The sequence below is a fragment of the Gekko japonicus genome, unplaced genomic scaffold, assembly GCF_001447785.1.
Source record: "Gekko japonicus isolate JY-2015 unplaced genomic scaffold, Gekko_japonicus_V1.1 scaffold893, whole genome shotgun sequence".
Classification (NCBI taxonomy): domain Eukaryota; kingdom Metazoa; phylum Chordata; class Lepidosauria; order Squamata; family Gekkonidae; genus Gekko; species Gekko japonicus.
In genome coordinates this window covers 682,328-699,595 of record NW_015170302.1, presented here as the reverse complement: position 1 = coordinate 699,595, position 17,268 = coordinate 682,328, and the positions used below count along the sequence as shown (strand labels likewise).

The following is a 17,268-nucleotide window of genomic DNA, read 5'->3' as shown; positions in this document are numbered from 1 at the left end:
GGTGCCCTCCAACTCTCACACACAGTAAAAGGGGGCGGGGAGGTGTCTTCATTTGCTTTCCTGAGGGGATGAAAGAACTCAGAGTGTCTCAAACCTGTACACGGGACTTAGTACCTGACTTCCCACACTGGAGACAGCGGGTTCCTGAGACCGCAAAAGGAAGCATCCCACCCGTGTGCCCTAAAAACAGTTCCAGGAAGGCTCTCATCAAACTGGTGTTCTGCGTGGTACAAAGTGGCACCATCTGGGCAGAAGAGAGCAGCGCTGAGACTGAACTGAAGTGAACAAGCTGGCACTGTGGCAGGTGCCCTTCTTATTTGTTCACCGTGGAAGTCGAGCGTCAACAATTAATGAGGGGCGCCATCTAGTTTTTGCTAGAGGCAGGACAGAGCGCACACAAGCCCAGCTGAGCTAAGTTTGAGTCCGGTGGCATCGGACTCAGACTTTGTTCTGCTGCTTTAGATCAACACGGCTGCCCACCTCAATCTGTCTTCACGGCAAGGCCGGCTGTGAGGGCAAAGAGAGATGAAAACCTTCCCCAGGCAGAACCTTCCAACGCCCCCAACTGCTTCCGCTGGATTTCCAACATGTTTCGGAACTCTGTGTGCTGAAAGGACAGATGGCTTTTTACCTGTGTTTATTGTGCAGCTTTGTCCGCCTTGGGCCCTTGCAGTGAGGCACTATCCACTTTCAACCTCCCTCCTCTCATTTAGGAAGTCATCCGTGTCATCCAGCTGAAAGGGGCCGCGAGGAACCACATGATGTACGTGGAAGGAGGCGACCCATTGGATGTGCCCGTAGAGTCACTGGCCCTGACGACGTCTCTGGCAGAAGAAGCAGCCAAAGCAGGTAATACCGTCCTTCCGGGCAGGCCCTTGCATCCTAAGCCCACAGTTCTGCATCATGGCGGACAAGAAAAGGCCCGTTCCTTCTGGACACCTAGGCAGCAGAGCAAGGTAGCAATGCACGTGAACCTTTTCCTGAGGAATTGCCTGGTTGGTCTATTGCACCCAGGGGCGGATTAAGGCTCACTGGTGCCCTAAGCACTGACCAATCTTGGTGCCCCCAATCTTGGTGTCATAGCCGATGACACTGCACCCCCGCCAACAAAAAATAGAAGATAACCCTAGGGTGCACCATGATCAGTGTGCACTAGTTTTGTCATTTTTTTTAAACAAATCTTCGGCCCCAGTCAGACATGCTGTAAAATGGAAAGCGCGGGGGGGGGGGGGGGGAGCGCAGCTATTTCGGCCGTCGCAGTCTGATGCGCCATTATGCAATCAGACGCGATGGCGGCTTCCCCGCAGTAAAGAGGACGATGGGGGAGGAAGCCGCACGCCAGCGCGATCACACGACTGGAGGCTCTCATAGACGGCCCGTGGAAAAGCGTTTGCCACTACATATGGTGAGGTGGGTTTTTTACCGCACGGCTTCGGCGGCTGGCCACGGGTTCACCACGGAAGTGCTACGCCTCCCAGATGTTCCTGTGTGATTGCGCCCGGATACTCCGCGGGACTCCCGTGCCTTCAGCGGGGCAAATGCTCCATGTGAACAGGGCCTTTATTCGTTTGTTTTTTTCTCCTTTTCACCCTTTTCCCAACTTTGCAGTGCCCCCTTTAGCCCTGGTGCCCTAAGCACGTGCTTAGTCTGCTTAACGGTTAATCTGCCCCTGATTGCACCCCAACCAAAACGCAGTCTTGGGGGACTTTAAAAATGGACGGGTTTTATTGGGGCATATTTCATAGGCTAGAAGCCCACTTCATCAGATGCATGAAGGGCTGTCGGTTGTTAGATATACGTTTACAGGGATTTTTTTCCTCCAGAGGAACCCTTGAGAGTTCTGGCACCTCTTTTTTTTTAAGTCCTATATATTTATAGACATAAAGACGAGGGGAGAGCCTTGGCTCAGTGGCCGCGCACATCATTTGTCCGCAGAACTTCCAAATCATTTCCCGTTAGGCCTATTCCTGTTCGTGGGGAGCTGCTGCCGGGGAAGCAGAAAGGCCAGCTTCCTCGATTCACTCTAAAGCAGCTTCCTGCGTTCAAAACCTGTGATCAGTACAGCCAGAAGATCCCCGAATGCAACCTTTGACATTTCCATGAAAAGCTCGAGCACGTACATTAATGATCACGGTGACCTTTCATAGCAGCCGTAATTGGTGATAAGGCAGGCTTCTCTGATTCACTGTGATAATCTCTTACTCCGGTCTCGATTGAACCCTATCAAAGCAAATAGATGAATCAGCAGCTTTGATCCCCCGTTCAGTAGTTTCTCCTGCAGCTTCCCTTTGAAGTCCCCGAGCGAGAAGGTCGCACAGAGGCCTCTGGTCAAGGGGATGGATAGCTTCGTGTCCAACAGGCCGCGCCCAGAGGGTGTTCCTGCCCCAGCCCTCCAGACTAACATGATTAGAGGGAAGTGCTTGAGCGGGCAAGGCAGGAAGGCAGCGGGCAAAAGGGGGCACGAAATCAGGGACTGAGCGCAAGGCGGAGGGCGTGGGTTGCTGCCAGGAGGCAAGAGGGAAGCTGTGCAGAAAGCACAGATTAGTTTAAAGAGGGACCGTGCTGGCGTAGGAGCGGAGGGGCCGCTGTGACCTGGAATGTCCCCAGCTCTGCCATGGACCTTTCAAGTGGCCTTAGGGAAGCCCCTCAACGCAGCCTCAGTTCCCATTGGTGGTGGAAAGTGTGATGTATTCAAAGCTGCCTATGTATGATGTGAATCACCTAATTCATACACCATGTAAAGCTTCGTCCTGGGCTAGGATCCTAATCCCTCCAATCCTATTGGTAGCCCAGGAAGAACCTACCACTCACATGCAATCAAGCTCACAGAGCGGGAACGTCTGTGATTGGACCTTAGGTACACAATCTTATTGGTTGTTATTGTGAAAGAGGGTGGGGCTATATTAGCCGGGAGAGTTTAAAAGCAGGACAGCTTCAATGCTAAAGCTGTTCTGGCTATTTTGATTGAGCTGTTGGAGTTGAGTTACGAGTTGCTGAATGAAGCTGATCTTTTGCTGAATCACTCTGACTCGTTCTGTTAAGTAGCCGACTTAACAGAAAGTGCCATCAAGTGGCAGCCAATTTACAGTAACCCCGTAGGCTTTTTCAAGGCAAGAGATGTTCAAAGGTGGTTTGCCATTGCCTGCCTCTGCATAATGACCCTGGGCTTCCTTGGTTGGGGTGCAATCAGAGGCAGATTAACGATTAAGCAGGTCTCCCATCCAAATACTAACCAGGGCTGACCCTGCTTAGCTTCCAAGATCTAGGTTGCCCAGGTCAGGACGGTGTCCCCATGAGAGGAATAAGAATCCTGACCTACCTTACAAGACTGTTGTAAGGGAGGGCTTCCGGTCTGGCTAAGATGGAGGACTGAAGCGTTTCGCGATCGTGCGAAGCGAGCGACGGCCACTTTTGACAGTTTGGGCAATACACAGCCCAACGCATCACTCCCCAGCGAGGGGGGGGGACAAGCAGGCAGCAGCGCCCTAGAGGGAGTGTGAGGTTGGCGTAATCCAGCTTCGGAAGAAGCTGAATTGGGCTTTGACCTCCTCCCACGAAGAAGGCAAGTGCCAAGCAACTCTATAGTGGCCGATCGAGCCGGATTACCGGCATAAATTCTTCGTCAGCCGACCTCTTTGAAGAAGGACAAAGACCTACCTTACAAGACTGTTGTAAGGGAAATGCGTAAAGTAGCTCACACACTCCGGGAGCTGAGCGGAAGCAGTAATAAACGCCACTTGCTGTTATTGAGTGCAAGGGACAAGGAATGGCCCATCGAAGGAAGACTCCAGCCCAAACCCTAGAACGACTCATCTGTAAAACTCTCTGTAGCTGGAGATCCTGCCACGGAGGTCATGCAAACACGGAGCTTTTATACGCTTCCAAATGTGGCTGTGTATTCATGGCACAGAGTGGCTATGCACATGTGCACCAATCACAGTGGTTCTGGCTTTGTATGAATACCAGCACATACCTTTCTTTTATTAAAAAAAGAACAGCAACAACCCACTGAACTTCTGTCTCCTGCAGAAAGCGACAAGCTCACAAAACCCATCCTTCTGAGGCTGGAGTGCGTTCAGTCCGAGACCTTGGTGATCCCGGCTGTCAGGGAGCTGCGAGTGGGTGGAATACGAACTGCCCAGTTCCCCTCGAAGAAGGTACGGTAGCGCTCCAGAGCAGACGCTTGTCAAGGGCTTCCAGTGTCATACTTCCAGCACAGCAGATCTCTAGGAATGTTTCACTGCAGAAAAAGAAGAAGAATGGGCTTTTATACCCCCACTTTTCTCTACCTCAACGGGGCTTACAAATGTTCCCTCTAAGCTGTGGAGTCTTGTGAGCAAAAATTTTACTTTGTGGGCTCCTGGCATTAAAGTTGTGAGCAAGCAATGTGGCTACTGCATAAATTTGTTTGCTCTGGAGCCCTCCTTCCTGAGCTAAGACAAAAATGTGTGAGCTGGAGGCTGAAAAAACTGTGAGCTAGCTCACACTAACTCAGCTTAGAGGGAACACTGCTTACAATTGCTTTTCCCTTCCCAGCTCCATAGCCAGAAAAATTTTGGTGGGGGGCAGGTCACTTAGGGGCCTCCCCTCCCCTTCCAGAGCCATTTTGTCCCTTCTCCTCAGTTTCACTCCCCTCTGATCAGCTGTTAAAGGTAACAGCTGATCTGCAGGAGGGAAACTGACCAGAAGTAGCAGGGCCGCTTCCCTGGAAGTGTGGGCGGGGCCGCAGAGGGGCAGGGGTAGGATACTCTGTTCCCTCTAAGCTGAGTTAGTGTGAGCTAGCTCACAGTTCTTTAGCCTCCGGCTCACACATTTTTTGTCTTAGCTCAGGAAGGAGGGCTCTGGAGCAAACTAATCTATGCAGCAGCCAAATCGCTCGCTTACCACTTTAATGCCAGTAGCTCACAAAGTAGAGTTTTTGCTCACAAGACTCCACAGCTTAGAGGGAGCATTGGTAAGGAGAGCGGCGAGGTGGGGGTTGGGGGGGACTGGCATCCTCCCGGGGTGGGGTAGGGCTCATCTGTGGTGGGCCTGTGCCCCCCTCAAGCCCCACTGTGGCTACGGGCCTGTCCCTTCCTCTCCCCACAACAGTCACCTTGTGAGGTAGGTGGGGCTGAGAGAGTTTGGAGAATACTGTGACTGACCCAAGGTCACCCAGCAGGCTTCATCAAACCCGGTTCTCCAGATTACCCCACTACACCACGCTGGCCCTGGCACCGTATATCACAGTATGATAAGAAGCATGTCTACAGCTTGGAAGGGTGGGAGAGAGACAAAGGAAACTGGCATACAGACCCTTGCCTGTGCTTCTGCTTGCCTTCCTTCTCCTGGAAATGTGTTGCCAACACCACCGGAAGAGGAACTTTTAGGAAGCCGTGGGGGAAGGTAAAAGCAACCGGGGGCCTGGTGATGTCTCACTGGGGGGAAATTCTACCCAGTGTGGCTTCCCAGTGCAAGCCGGTGCCAGTTCTGTTGCTTTTCTTCCCAGCGGTCTCTCTTGCATTGCTGCCGTTCAAGTGCAGTGCAGCTCACAACAGAGGAGCAGGTCTCCTCTGGAAACTTGCATGGGACGCATAGTAGTCTAACGGCTTATTTTTTTAATGTATGTCACGCAGGGCTCTTTTTGTAGCAGGAACTCCTTTGCATGTTAGGTGACACATCCCTAATGTAGCCAATCCTCCAAGAGCTTACAGTAGGGCCCTCTAAGAAGAGCTTTGTGAGCTCTTGGAGGATTGGCTACATTAGGGGTGTGTTGCCTAATATGCAAAGGAGTTCCTGCTACAGAAAGAGCCCTATGTGCCTCCTTTCTTCCTAATCAGGACCCAAAGCAGCCTTTTTTAAATCTCATCCGCCCTTCCTCTACTTAATCCTCACAACCATTGCCTTGTGAGGACAGGTTAGGTTGAGGGAGCGTCACAAGCCCGAGATGGCCCAGCGGGCTTCCATGGATGAGCAAGGGATTCAAGCCTGGCCAGTCCCTTGTCCTAGGCCGGCGCTCTAACCACTACATCACACCAGCCCTCCCCACTGTCATAGAATCCCCAGAGGATCCAGGGAATGATAGTCTGATGGGAATTCTCATAGAGATACCTAACCCCACTCACGGAACTACACTCCCCAAGGCTCCCTGGGGCAAGGGCAGGGATGCCAGGCTCCAGGTGGGACCTGGAGATACCCTGGAATTACAGCTCATCTCCAGACTGCAGGGATCAGATCCCCTGGAGAAAATGGATGCTTTGGAGGGTGGTCTCTGTGGCATTTGGGGGAATGGTCCCTGCCCTCCCCAGGCTCCACCCCCACACCTCCAGGAGTTTCCCAACCTGGAGCTGGCAACCCTACCCCACCATCCCCAGCCAGTAGCCCTATAGAGTCCCCCCTGACCTGGCAACCTTAGGAGAGGGAAATTTTTTAAATCTCTGGTGTCTCTTTTAGAGACTCCTCGGGGAAAGTGAGAGATTCTCTAGTCTCCATCCACTTCAGTGGCTTAAGACTGATTTGAACGGGTTTCATGAATGGGAGCAGATCAGATGGCGAGGGGGGAGGGGGGAATTGCCTTCACGTGGATTTGGGTGTTGTTGTTTTTTTTAAATCCCCAGAGGATTCTTCAGCAGCATCAACTGACCGCACTAAATCCTTCTTTTCTGCAGAATGTCGAATTCAGCTGGGAAAGCCTGTCCATCCTGCAGATGAAAGGATTCACCATTGATCCTGTGAAAGGAACGGTCGATCGCGGGCAAACCAAAGCCATTACTGTTTCTTGGGCGCCCCCTGCTGGCTTAGATGTACGTGTCAGGTTTACAAAGCGCACAAGCGTGCAGTCGGTCTGTGTGGCTGCATTGTACTCGTCCCCTTCAACAAAGGGTAGGCAATTCTGGCTGGCTTGGGAGGGGGGACGGGGGTGCCAAGCTCCAGAGAGCACCTGGAGATCTCCCTCTAATTACAGTTGATCTACAGACGACCGAGATCAGTTCCCCTGAAGAAAACGGCCGCTCTTGTGGGTGGGCTCTGTGGCACTGTACCCTGCTGAGGCCCCTCCCCAAACCCCCCAGGCTCCACCCCCCAAATCTCCAGGTACTTCCCAACCCAGAGCTGGCAACCCTAGTAGGGGAAGCCACTTTTTACAGGCTAAGCGTCCCACTGAGGACACGGGGCCGAAGTCTTGATGCTGATCTGTAGCAACTATATAAGTGTGCGTCTTCACTGACGGGCAGTGCCAGTCCTCAACACTGCCCTCGTTTCTAAAAGTGGTAATGTGCAGCGCCATCGCCCTCCTCCCCAGCGGCTTCTTCCCGGTCATCGGTGAAACTCTGCCTGATCCTCTCTTTCACGGGCAACTTTGCAAACCATAAAACTGTTTCCTTCGGCCATCTTCTCTCACAATCTTTTCTGGTGTCAGAGGGTTATGTCATTTTACTATTTATTAATGCAGTCGTTTTGAGTCTGCCTTTCTCACTTTGACTCAAGGCGAGCAAGTCGATACGATTGGAAGGATGGGGGATTCAATAAGCTGTGAAATAGGATCTGGGTTGTAGAACCAGGGGTCATTTCCTGCAGGAGCGCACAGGAGCGGAGCTCCGACAGTAAAGAGCCCAGGGGGCGGGCACATGCAACAAGCCCCACCCCCTGCTCCCAGCAGCCCTCAGTCAGAGCAAGAAGCAGCCAGGTAAGCTGCAGAGCCCCCCAGCCCCAAACAGTCCAGCGCCACCTTTAAGACCAAGTTTTATTCAGGCACAAGCTCTCCCTCCTCTGTGAGGACAGATCTGCATGTCCCCCCCCCCCATAGCTAGCAACCCAAAACAGTCCAGTGGAGCCTGAGCGGTGGGTGTTGCCTTCCGACACACTTCCGGTGATGTCAGGGGGTGTGGCATATGCAAATAAGTTATGCTAATGAGTTATGCTAATGAGCTCCTGCACCTCTTTTTCTACAAAATGACTCCTGTTAACCAACCAGAAATCTAAAAACAGAGCTGAAGCTGAGCCTGAGGCTTAACATGACACATTTATGGAGCAGTCCTAAGCAGGTCTACTCAGCTGTATTCAGTGGGCCTGCTCTCTAGAAAGTGTCCTTAGGATTTCTCTGTAGAATGATGCAGAATCCCATAGTAGGATCCTAGTTTCAGCTAGCTAAACACGGAAGTATAGACCACCAACTGTGTCACCAGCATCAGTGACTAGGAGCCTGGCAGATAATTATGCAAGTCTCCTGGGTCCTGGTTGGTCACACTAACTCAGCTTAGAGGGAACACAAATCCCAAATAGCTGGACAAGTCATCCCCATGGCTCCTTCTGATCCTGTCACTGCTAATGTAGAGTCCAGTGCGAGAGATTTTATCTGCAAGGCGGTGAGCAAAACGGTCACAGCACGTCACCAAACTAGGGTTGGGAAATTCCTGGAGTTCTGAGGGTGGAGTTTGGGGAACGGGAGGAGGAGGAGGAAGAAGAAGAGGAGGAGGAGATTGGATTTATACCCCACCCTTCACTCCGCATCTCAGAGTGGTTTACAAAATCCTTTCCCTTCCCCTCCCCACAACAGACACCCTGTAAGGTAGGTGGGGCTGAGAGAGCTCTGAGAGAACTGCTCTTGAGAGAACAGCTTCGAGAGAACTTGTGACTTGCCCAAGGTCACCCAGCAGCTGCAAGTGAAGGAGTGGGGAATCAAACCCGGTTCTCCCAGATTAGAGTCCGCGCACTTAGCCGCTACACCAAACTGTAGCTCAGTTGGTAACTGATGTCATAGAGTCCATCCTCTAAAGCTGCCATTCCCTTCAGGGGAAATGATCTCTGTACTCTGGAAATCAGCTGTCATTCCAGGAGATCCGCAGGCCCCACAGGACTCACACGAAATGAGCTTTATATATAAGAGAGATGCATGGGGTGGAGGGAGCAGAATGAGAGTGGTCTTTTTTCTCTGGAGGAGTCAATGAGCGGTAGATACAGGACAAGCAAAAGAAAATTCCCTTGTGGGATTTACTGTCACAGGATATATTTATAGGTAAAGGTAAAGGTCTCCCTTGCTCGAAAGCCAGTCGAATCCGACTCTAGGGTTGCAGTGCTCATCTCCGTTTCAAAGCCGAAGAGCCAGCGCTGTCCGAAGACGTTTCCGTGGTCATGTGGCCGGCATGACTAAACACCAAGGTGCATGGAACGCTATTTATAGGAGCAAACAAATTAATAGGCGATGGGTCCATCCATGGATGTTAGCCTTAATGACTAAATGAAACCTCCATGTTCAGAGCAGTATACCTCTGAATACCAGTTGTGGGGTGGGTGACAATAGGAACAGGCTCTGGCCTTCATTGTCGTTTGGGGGGCTTTGGCCATTACGCAGAACAGGCTACTTGAGCACACGGACTGGATCCAGAAGAGCTTTTCACGCGCTCTTATGCCTAACACACGCCTCTGTATTGCCTTTATAGCCTGATCAGCTTGTGACAGGGACGGCCATGCTGACTCTGAAAGGGGACGTTAAAGAAGTTTACAGCGTCTACTTCATGAGCAGGATCGTGACCAAGACCCCCTGCTAAGCAGACTGTTAAGATGCTTCATTTCCAGAAAGATGGAAACGTATCCTTTGGGAAAATGAGAATCATCTTCACTTTTTTCTTCTTTTTTTTCAAAATGGTTTTATTCATTTTACATTAAAAACCAGATTAACAACAGGATAAGCATGCACATATAGCCTGCATATATTATTGTATACATACAAATAAATATAGCTCTATATAGCTAGTCTAAGGATGCTGTGTTCCAATGTCTTACAAGTCAAACCTTATGACATGCAGCCAAAACCACAATAGCATCTACACGGGAAATCCACAAACAATCTAAACGTCATCCTCTGGTATAAAAAACTTTGGAACGTATACATAATGGAAAAAACCTCAAACATTCTGAAACAAAACAAATCTAAAGGTGAACACGGTGATATTACAAGTTTACGGTCTCCCATATTAGCACATCTAACCACTAAAGGAACAATACCTGATATAATAAATACTCTTCACCTCATTTAGCAATCTCAAAAGGTATTACAGACATACTGTACGGACAGCATGTAACGGAAAGTGTCACTCTTTAGAGAATCATCCTCACAAATGTCCCAAAAATATCCAGAGCGAAAAAAAAAAAAAATATGGGGGGGGGGGGGGGGAGTTCCAGGCAACAGAATGGATTTCTTCATGGCCAACAGCAAAATTCCTCGGTGCTTAGCAACAAAAGTGGCTGCCTTAACTGATCTCTTGTTGGTATTCTCTCTACTGAAGATTCCATAAGAGGAAACCATCTAAGGGTTCCAACTTGACTAATTTTGGCTTCTAAATATGACGTTCAGTTGGGACTCTAGGGTTCAACATACCCTTTCCCCTAGGCTCAGGGCAGGACTTGTTTTTTCCTAAATGGTGCTTCATCTCTAGGACAACGCTTGTGGGGAAGGAGGTGGTGGATGGGTGAGTGGACTTGAGTCTGGCAAGCCAGCCGTTGCAGAGTGCAAAGGGAAATTCCGTGCACCACACACACAAAAAAACCCCCAGATAAAACCTGCAAGTAAGCAGCCTGCAGTGTGAATAAGGCCTATATAATGTTTGGAATAAAATTCTGTAAACACAGTGACATTTTTAAATAGTTTGTGTTATTTCTCAAGTTGATTGAAAAAACATGAAAACAAAAATGGGAGATCTGATATACTTTGGTCCTTCTGCTTCCGTACCCAGGAGGGTCTGTCAGCTGTACAGACGTAATGCCTGGCTCCTGGTATTTAGACAAGGCCTGGCCAATCCTCCACAGTGGCCTGCATTCAGTTGTCTTGATAAACCATGGTTTGTGCAACCAACTATGGTTAGAGTGCCAGACATAAGTAATCAATCCCAGTCTAGTTTATCTGTATATTGCCTCCTCCCCTGTCCACCCCCCCCCCCAATCAGGAAGGACACCTTTCCTGTACTGCTGTCTCTGTGGCCAAGCAGCTGCACAGGACAGTGGAGCTGTGGTTTGTGAATTCACAATTCACAGTTAGCACACACTGTGGTTAACCAGCTACAAAGCCAAGTCCAAAACCCTGCTTCTTTGCCAACCATCAAACCCCAGTTTTCCAAATCAACTGCATTTAGAGTTTGCAACTCACCAAGGTTTAATCGAGCCACAGTTTGAATGCAGCCACTGCCTGCTCGGTCAATTTGGCAGCTTGCTGTTCCTCTCTTGACTTGAAAAAGAAGGCGACGAGCCGTGAGCCTGCACAGGCACTAAGTCCCCCAAGGCCTCAGGCCATAAAGTTCCAGATTCAAGCTGCATACCCCATAACACTAACTTTCTTGGTAACAGGCAGCAACATGCACTTCTTCTTTTTAGATATTTTCCCCCTTTAAAAAGTTCAGCTGATGAGGTTATTCCAGGCATTTTGTAAACATGTGTCAATCATTGCGAAGGGCAGAAAATTACTGTTTATCTTTGTTAGTCGATCATCTGGCAGAACATTCCATCCCTGCCCCTCAGCCAATGAGATCTGTTCCCGGGTGATAATTGCACACCTCGGGTGATGCTATAAAGGACAATAATTATACTGTAGGAGCCTGCACTGCCCACTGTGTGGCCTCGGCATGCAGATGCAGGGTACCCATCAGTTATTACTATAAATGTGCCTCACGCAGAACATTTTGTAGCGTCTGCATGTCTTTACACAGCGTGCTGGTTGCATCAGCACAGAGGCCGGCCCAATCCAAATTGAATACCAACACCAATCAGAATCACTTGGATAGTCCTAACATGTGGGATGCTGTGTTTGAGTGTGGGTAAATAATGTAGCTAGTTCTGAACATGGCTCCAGGGTGCAGAGCAGAAATTCTGCACAATGGGGCCAGGTACAGAAAGGGGCGGTGTTCCTACAAATGCCCAGGCTTACCGAAAGTTAAAACAGACAAATACAGAAGAAGAGGAGGAGGAGGAGATTGGATTTATATCCTGCCCTTCACTACCCGAAGGAGTCTCAGAGCAGTTTACAATTTCCTTTCCCTTTCCCTCCCTACAACAGACACACTGGCAATGCTCCCTCTAAGCTATGGAGCTCTGTGAGCAAAAATTCTGCTTTGTGAGCTACTGGCAAAGTTGTGAGCAGGTGATTTGGCTAGTGCATAAATCAGTTTGCTCTGGAGCCATCCATCCTGAGCTAAGGCAAAAATGTGTGAGCCAGAGGTTAAACTGTGAGCTAGCTCACACTAACTCAGCTTAGAAGAAATACTGCCTGTGAGGTAGGTGGGGCTGAGAGCTCTCTCTCTCTCTCTCTCTCTCTCTCTCTCTCTCTCTCTCTCGAGTGCACTGCGTGTTCCCTCTAAGCTGAGTTAGTGTGAGCTAGCTCACAGTTTTTTAGCATCCAGCTCACAGATTTTTGTTTTAGCTCAGGAAGGATGGCTCCAGAGCAAACTAATTTATTCAGTAGCCAAATCACTTACTCACAACTTTAATGCCAGTAGCTCACAAAGTAGAATTTTTGCTCACAAGACTCCACAGCTTAGAGGGAACATAACTGACCCAAGGCCACACCAGCAGCTGCATGTGGAGGAGTGGGGAATCAAACCCAGTTCTCCCAGATTAGAGTCCGCTCGCCTAACCACCACACCAAACTGGCTCTCTTTAACATTCTCACCGCCCCCCCCCCAAAGAAAGCAGAGATGTACACAGGAACTTTGGTCTCCAGGCAGAAGCTATGGCAGTATTTAGGTCCAGTGTCTCCAGGCCAACCCTGAAGGGCTACTCCAGAGAGTAATTACATCATGTCAGGAAAGAACAACATATCAGGCCCTGAAGGTAAAATGCGCTTGGGTGAATGAAGTTGGAGGCAAGTGGATTCAAGGCATAAGGAGGGAAGCGTATTACCCAGAGGAGCAAAGGGGGTGCCAAAGTGGTTCCAAGCAGTCAGAACAAATTGGAGGATTTGATAGAAATGAGCTTCCTTGAAGCCACCTGATACAAATCTGTTCCATTCTCAAACAGCAGATTTTGGAAGCGAAGTAGAAAATTCTTTTCTTTTTTTTTAACGGTAAAAAGTCAGATGCCATTGATCCCCTCAGGGATTGCCATTCTGGATTTCAGCAAATCAAGATTGGAGAGGAAAACTGCAAATATCCCCGCAGCGAAGCACCAGGAGCTTGGAACACAGGCAGTAGAAAATTGCAAGAGACAACGCTTTGGGAGTAGCTGGTGGAAGGCAGCGGGAATATCAGCCCATCTTAGGCCGCGTTCAGATCCTCTGTAGGTTAGTTTTGCACTGCATGTAAAGAAGTACTTGTGTCTGTCCTGAATCGAGTCAAGCGCATTGGGTTGCTCCAGATTCGAACACAAGAGTGAGCAGGGCTATTTTTGGGCAGGAACGCACAGGAACGGAGTTCCGGCTGGCTCCTGAGTTGGCCACGCCCAGCAGGAACTCATTAGCATAATAGGCCACACCCAATAGCAGAAACTCATTAGGATTGGCCACATTAGGGGTGTGTGGCCCAACATGCAAAGGAGTTCCTGCTACAAAAAAAGCTCTGGGTTTTGACAACAAACAAGGTGTGGCTGGATGAGCACACTTCTGGTAACATGTGGGTGTGGCCTAATATGCTAATGAGTGGTGCTGTCAGGGTGTGGCCCAATATGCTAATGAGTTTCTGCTATTGGGTGTGGCCTATTATGCTAATGAGTTCCTGCTAGGCTTTTTCTACAAAGAAAGCCCTGAGAGTGAGAGGGGACAAAACCCCATCCCCATGATTCATAATCGAAGAACCTCTCAGGGGTTTCCTACCTCCAGCTCTAGCTCGGTGAGACAGCGTGAGTAATTTGCTAGTGTGCTTACCCCCTCTCCCTGTTTTACGATATGCACATTCAGATGGCCAAAACACTGCAAAAAAAGCAATCTCGAAATGATGACTTTCGAGCACAGTATGTCACCAATGCACAGGAGCACCCGGGAGCATCCTTATCGCAACATACAACGAAAGGATCTTGACGCAACTATACATACAATTGCATCAGGTGGTGGTGTGTTTTTTGTTGTTTTTGTTCTGTTTGTTCCAGTACCCACATCAGTAACACAGAAAGTACAAATGTGCTGAAATCTGTGGGAAGCGGAACACCGTCCAGTTCCTAAAATAATGTCAGCTATGCTTGTAAAACTGGTGCAGTGGAATGCAGCACGAGGAGAAAGTCTAGAATGATATGCGATCAGAACAAGAAAAATCCACTTCTCCTTAGTTAAGACATGGGCTTGTGGGTATATGGATTCCCGCTACTCAAAGAAAAGTGCCAAAGCTCCCCTTGAAGCAGAACTTTGCACCATGACTCTTGTAGTCATCCCCCCCCCCCATGCATCGTACTCTGAACAAGTTCCCCTTTTTTCCTAGATTCAATTCCTCTTTTTTGCATGTAAGGTTGGCAGGTTCTCCGTGGCCACTGGCAGGGGATGGAGTTTGGGTTGTCAGATCCAGGTTAGGAAATGCCTGGAGATGCCTCCAAAGCTTCCATTGGGTTGTCAGATCCACATCAGGAAATGCCTGGAGATGCCTCCAAAGCACCCGTTTTCTCCAGGGGAAACTGACCTCTGTAGTCTGGAGACGAGCGGTCATTCCAGGGGACTCCAGATCCCACCCGGAGGCTGGCATCCCTATTTGCATGTGTGGAACTACCACTTTGCTCTTGGCGTGTCTGTCCAGAGCACATTTTCCTGGTTGCATCAGATGAGTTATTATCAGAACGACAAGAAAAGAAGAGAAAAGGGAAGGGGGGAAAGTTAATCCCTTTCCCGTTAATCACCGGCAGTTCACAGCAAAGGGTGAAAAACAGCATTTCTTGACGTAGGCAGCATCCAGTCTGCCTTTAAGTGCTCCAGGTGGGCTGAGTGAAGCATGGCAAGGATATATTTGTACAGAGCCCCTGGCTTTCCCTATCTCAAGATCACCATGGAAAAAGCCCCGTGGTGCTGGGCCGGTTTCAGGATGAGAGGTCACTGTTTGTGTCCGCCTCTTGGCCGCATTCAGATCCTGATGGTATCTCCTGCCCTGTCGAACACAGATGCAAAAGTCAGCACTGTAGCGTGGATTCAGGGTATTTTGTAACCATGACGCTAATATTTGCAGGCCAGTCTCGGGAAGGAGGCTCTCTTGGACTATATCTAGGGCGGAACTAGGTTACCCGGTCCCCCTTGACCACTGGCAGGGAATGGGGCGTAGAGTTGCCAGATCCAGGTTGGGAAACACCTGGGGATTTGGGGATGGAGCCCGGGGAGGACAAGGACCTCGGTCGGGTACAATGCCATGAAGTCCACACACTCCAAAGCATCCCTTCTCTCCAGGGGAACTGATCTCTGTAGTCTGGAAATGAGGTGCAATTCTAGGGGCTCCCTAGATTCCCCCCTGGAGGCTGGCACCCCTAGTCAGAACCCTTCACTTCTGTCTGGGATCTTTGCACTGTTCCCATCTGAAAAGTACTCAAACGGAGAGTGATTTCAGCAAAGCATACATTATTCTATCTGGAACAAGACAACTTTGGCTGGCTCGCAGGCCGGCTTATATCCCCCGAGAAACCGCCACCCAAAACACACCCCTACTTCCCTATAGGTTATTTACAGTGGCCGAGAGTCCCATAGGCTCTCGGCCGGGAACCTAGCCCCCTGATTGGAGCGGGCTAGGATCCGCATAGTCCATTGTCTCTTGGAGCGAAGCTCGACGTTTGTCTCTGGACTTGTCTGGATTTGTCTGGACTGGATACATTACACCATCACTTCTATGCACTTGTGGTTATGTGCGCGGACTCTAATCTGGGAGAAGTGGGTTTGATTCCCCACTCCTCCACTTGCACCTGCTGGATGACCTTGGGCAAGCCATAATTCTGGCACAGCTGTCCTTGAAAAAGAGCAGTCTCTGTCAGCGCTCCCTCAGCCCCACCTACCTCACAGGGTGTCTGTTGTGGGGAGGGGAAGGAGATCCTAAGCTGCTCTGAGACTCCTTTGGGTAGTGAAGGGAGGAGTATAAACCCCTCCTCCTCCTCCTCTGGACAAGGACTGTGGTAGAGAGCGGCGGAGCGCCAGCTTTTCACGAAAAATGCCCCACTCTCAACCTCTAATATTTACTTATTTATTTGGATATTACACCCTGCTTTTCTCGCCAATGGCCACCCAAAGTGGCTCACAGTAACAAACGTTCACAGTAACAAACGTTTGTCTCTGGATTTGTCTGGACTTGTCTGGATTTGTCTGGACTGGATACATTACACCATCATGATGCTCACAGCATCATTTCCTTCTCCTCCCTTTTATCTCCACAACAGCCACAGGAAAAAGGCTGGACCAAGAGAGAGCGAGGGGCCGCAGTGGCTCAGAGGTTAAGACGCTGAGCTGCAGACCGGAAGGTCTGTAGTTCGGCAGTTTGAGACCCGAGTGCCGCGTGATGGAGTGAGTTCCCGTCTCTGGCCCCAGCTCCTGCCAACCTAGCAGTTTGAAAGCAAGAAATCGCAAGGTACCACTTTGGTGGGAAGGTAGCAGCATTCTGTGTGCCTCGGCGTTTAGTCACGCTGGCCATATGACCACGGAGAAGTCTTCGGGCAGCGCTGGCCGTTTGGCTTGGAAACAGAGATGAGCCCCTTAGAATTGGATTGAACTGGCTTTCGAGCAAGGGAAACCTTTACCTTTAAGAGAGAGTGACCGGTCCGGCACTGGGTCAGCCAGCAAGTTTTCATGGCAGTGTCAAGGTTCAAACCTGGCACAGTGTTCCCGCTAAGATGTGTGCACAAGCAGCCTCTCATTAAACACAAAGATGGTGATGGCGGCGAAATTCAACATCGAGCAGGCAAGCATTCCGAGCGGGGATTGATCCGGAGATGCGGAGACGCAGCGGCACAACACGGCCGGAGCCAACCAGGATGGAGGCCGGTGCAGTGATCGTTGCATAGCCGCGGACAAAGGAACTGCCCCAGAGGGAGCCGCTGCGGAGTCGAGCCGAAGTCGCCCACCACGTGGAGTCAGAGGAGAGAAGAGCCGCTGGAAGAACAACTAGCCGGCAGGGTGCCCGGTAGGCACTCACCTTCCCCGATTACTGTGTGGCCCTAGTTAGGAGTATTAATAAGCCATGTAAACCGCTCAGAGCCTCCGGGATAGAGCGGTATAGAAATTGAAAGTTTTTTTTAAAAAAAGAAGGAAGCAGGAAACAGCCAGGGCCTTGCGGGCTGGATTGCAGCCCTCCAAGGGCCTGATCCGGCCCCCAGGCTGCATGTTTGACACCCCTGATCTAGACGGACGGAGCGAAGACC

The 17,268-nt window shown here is 50.1% G+C and overlaps 1 protein-coding gene across 1 annotated transcript in view; it reads left to right on the top strand.

The window, feature by feature from the left end:
- CFAP74 (cilia and flagella associated protein 74) overlaps positions 1 to 9,524 on the top strand; it is an 81,326-nt gene extending 71,802 nt beyond the window's left edge. The window contains exons 27-30 of the mRNA XM_015417948.1: positions 714 to 845; positions 4,041 to 4,157; positions 6,648 to 6,782; positions 9,417 to 9,524. Of these exons, the coding sequence (XP_015273434.1) occupies positions 714 to 845; positions 4,041 to 4,157; positions 6,648 to 6,782; positions 9,417 to 9,524 (492 nt within the window). The remainder of the gene's footprint in view (positions 1 to 713; positions 846 to 4,040; positions 4,158 to 6,647; positions 6,783 to 9,416) is intronic.
- The last annotated feature ends 7,744 nt before the right edge of the window (positions 9,525 to 17,268 follow it).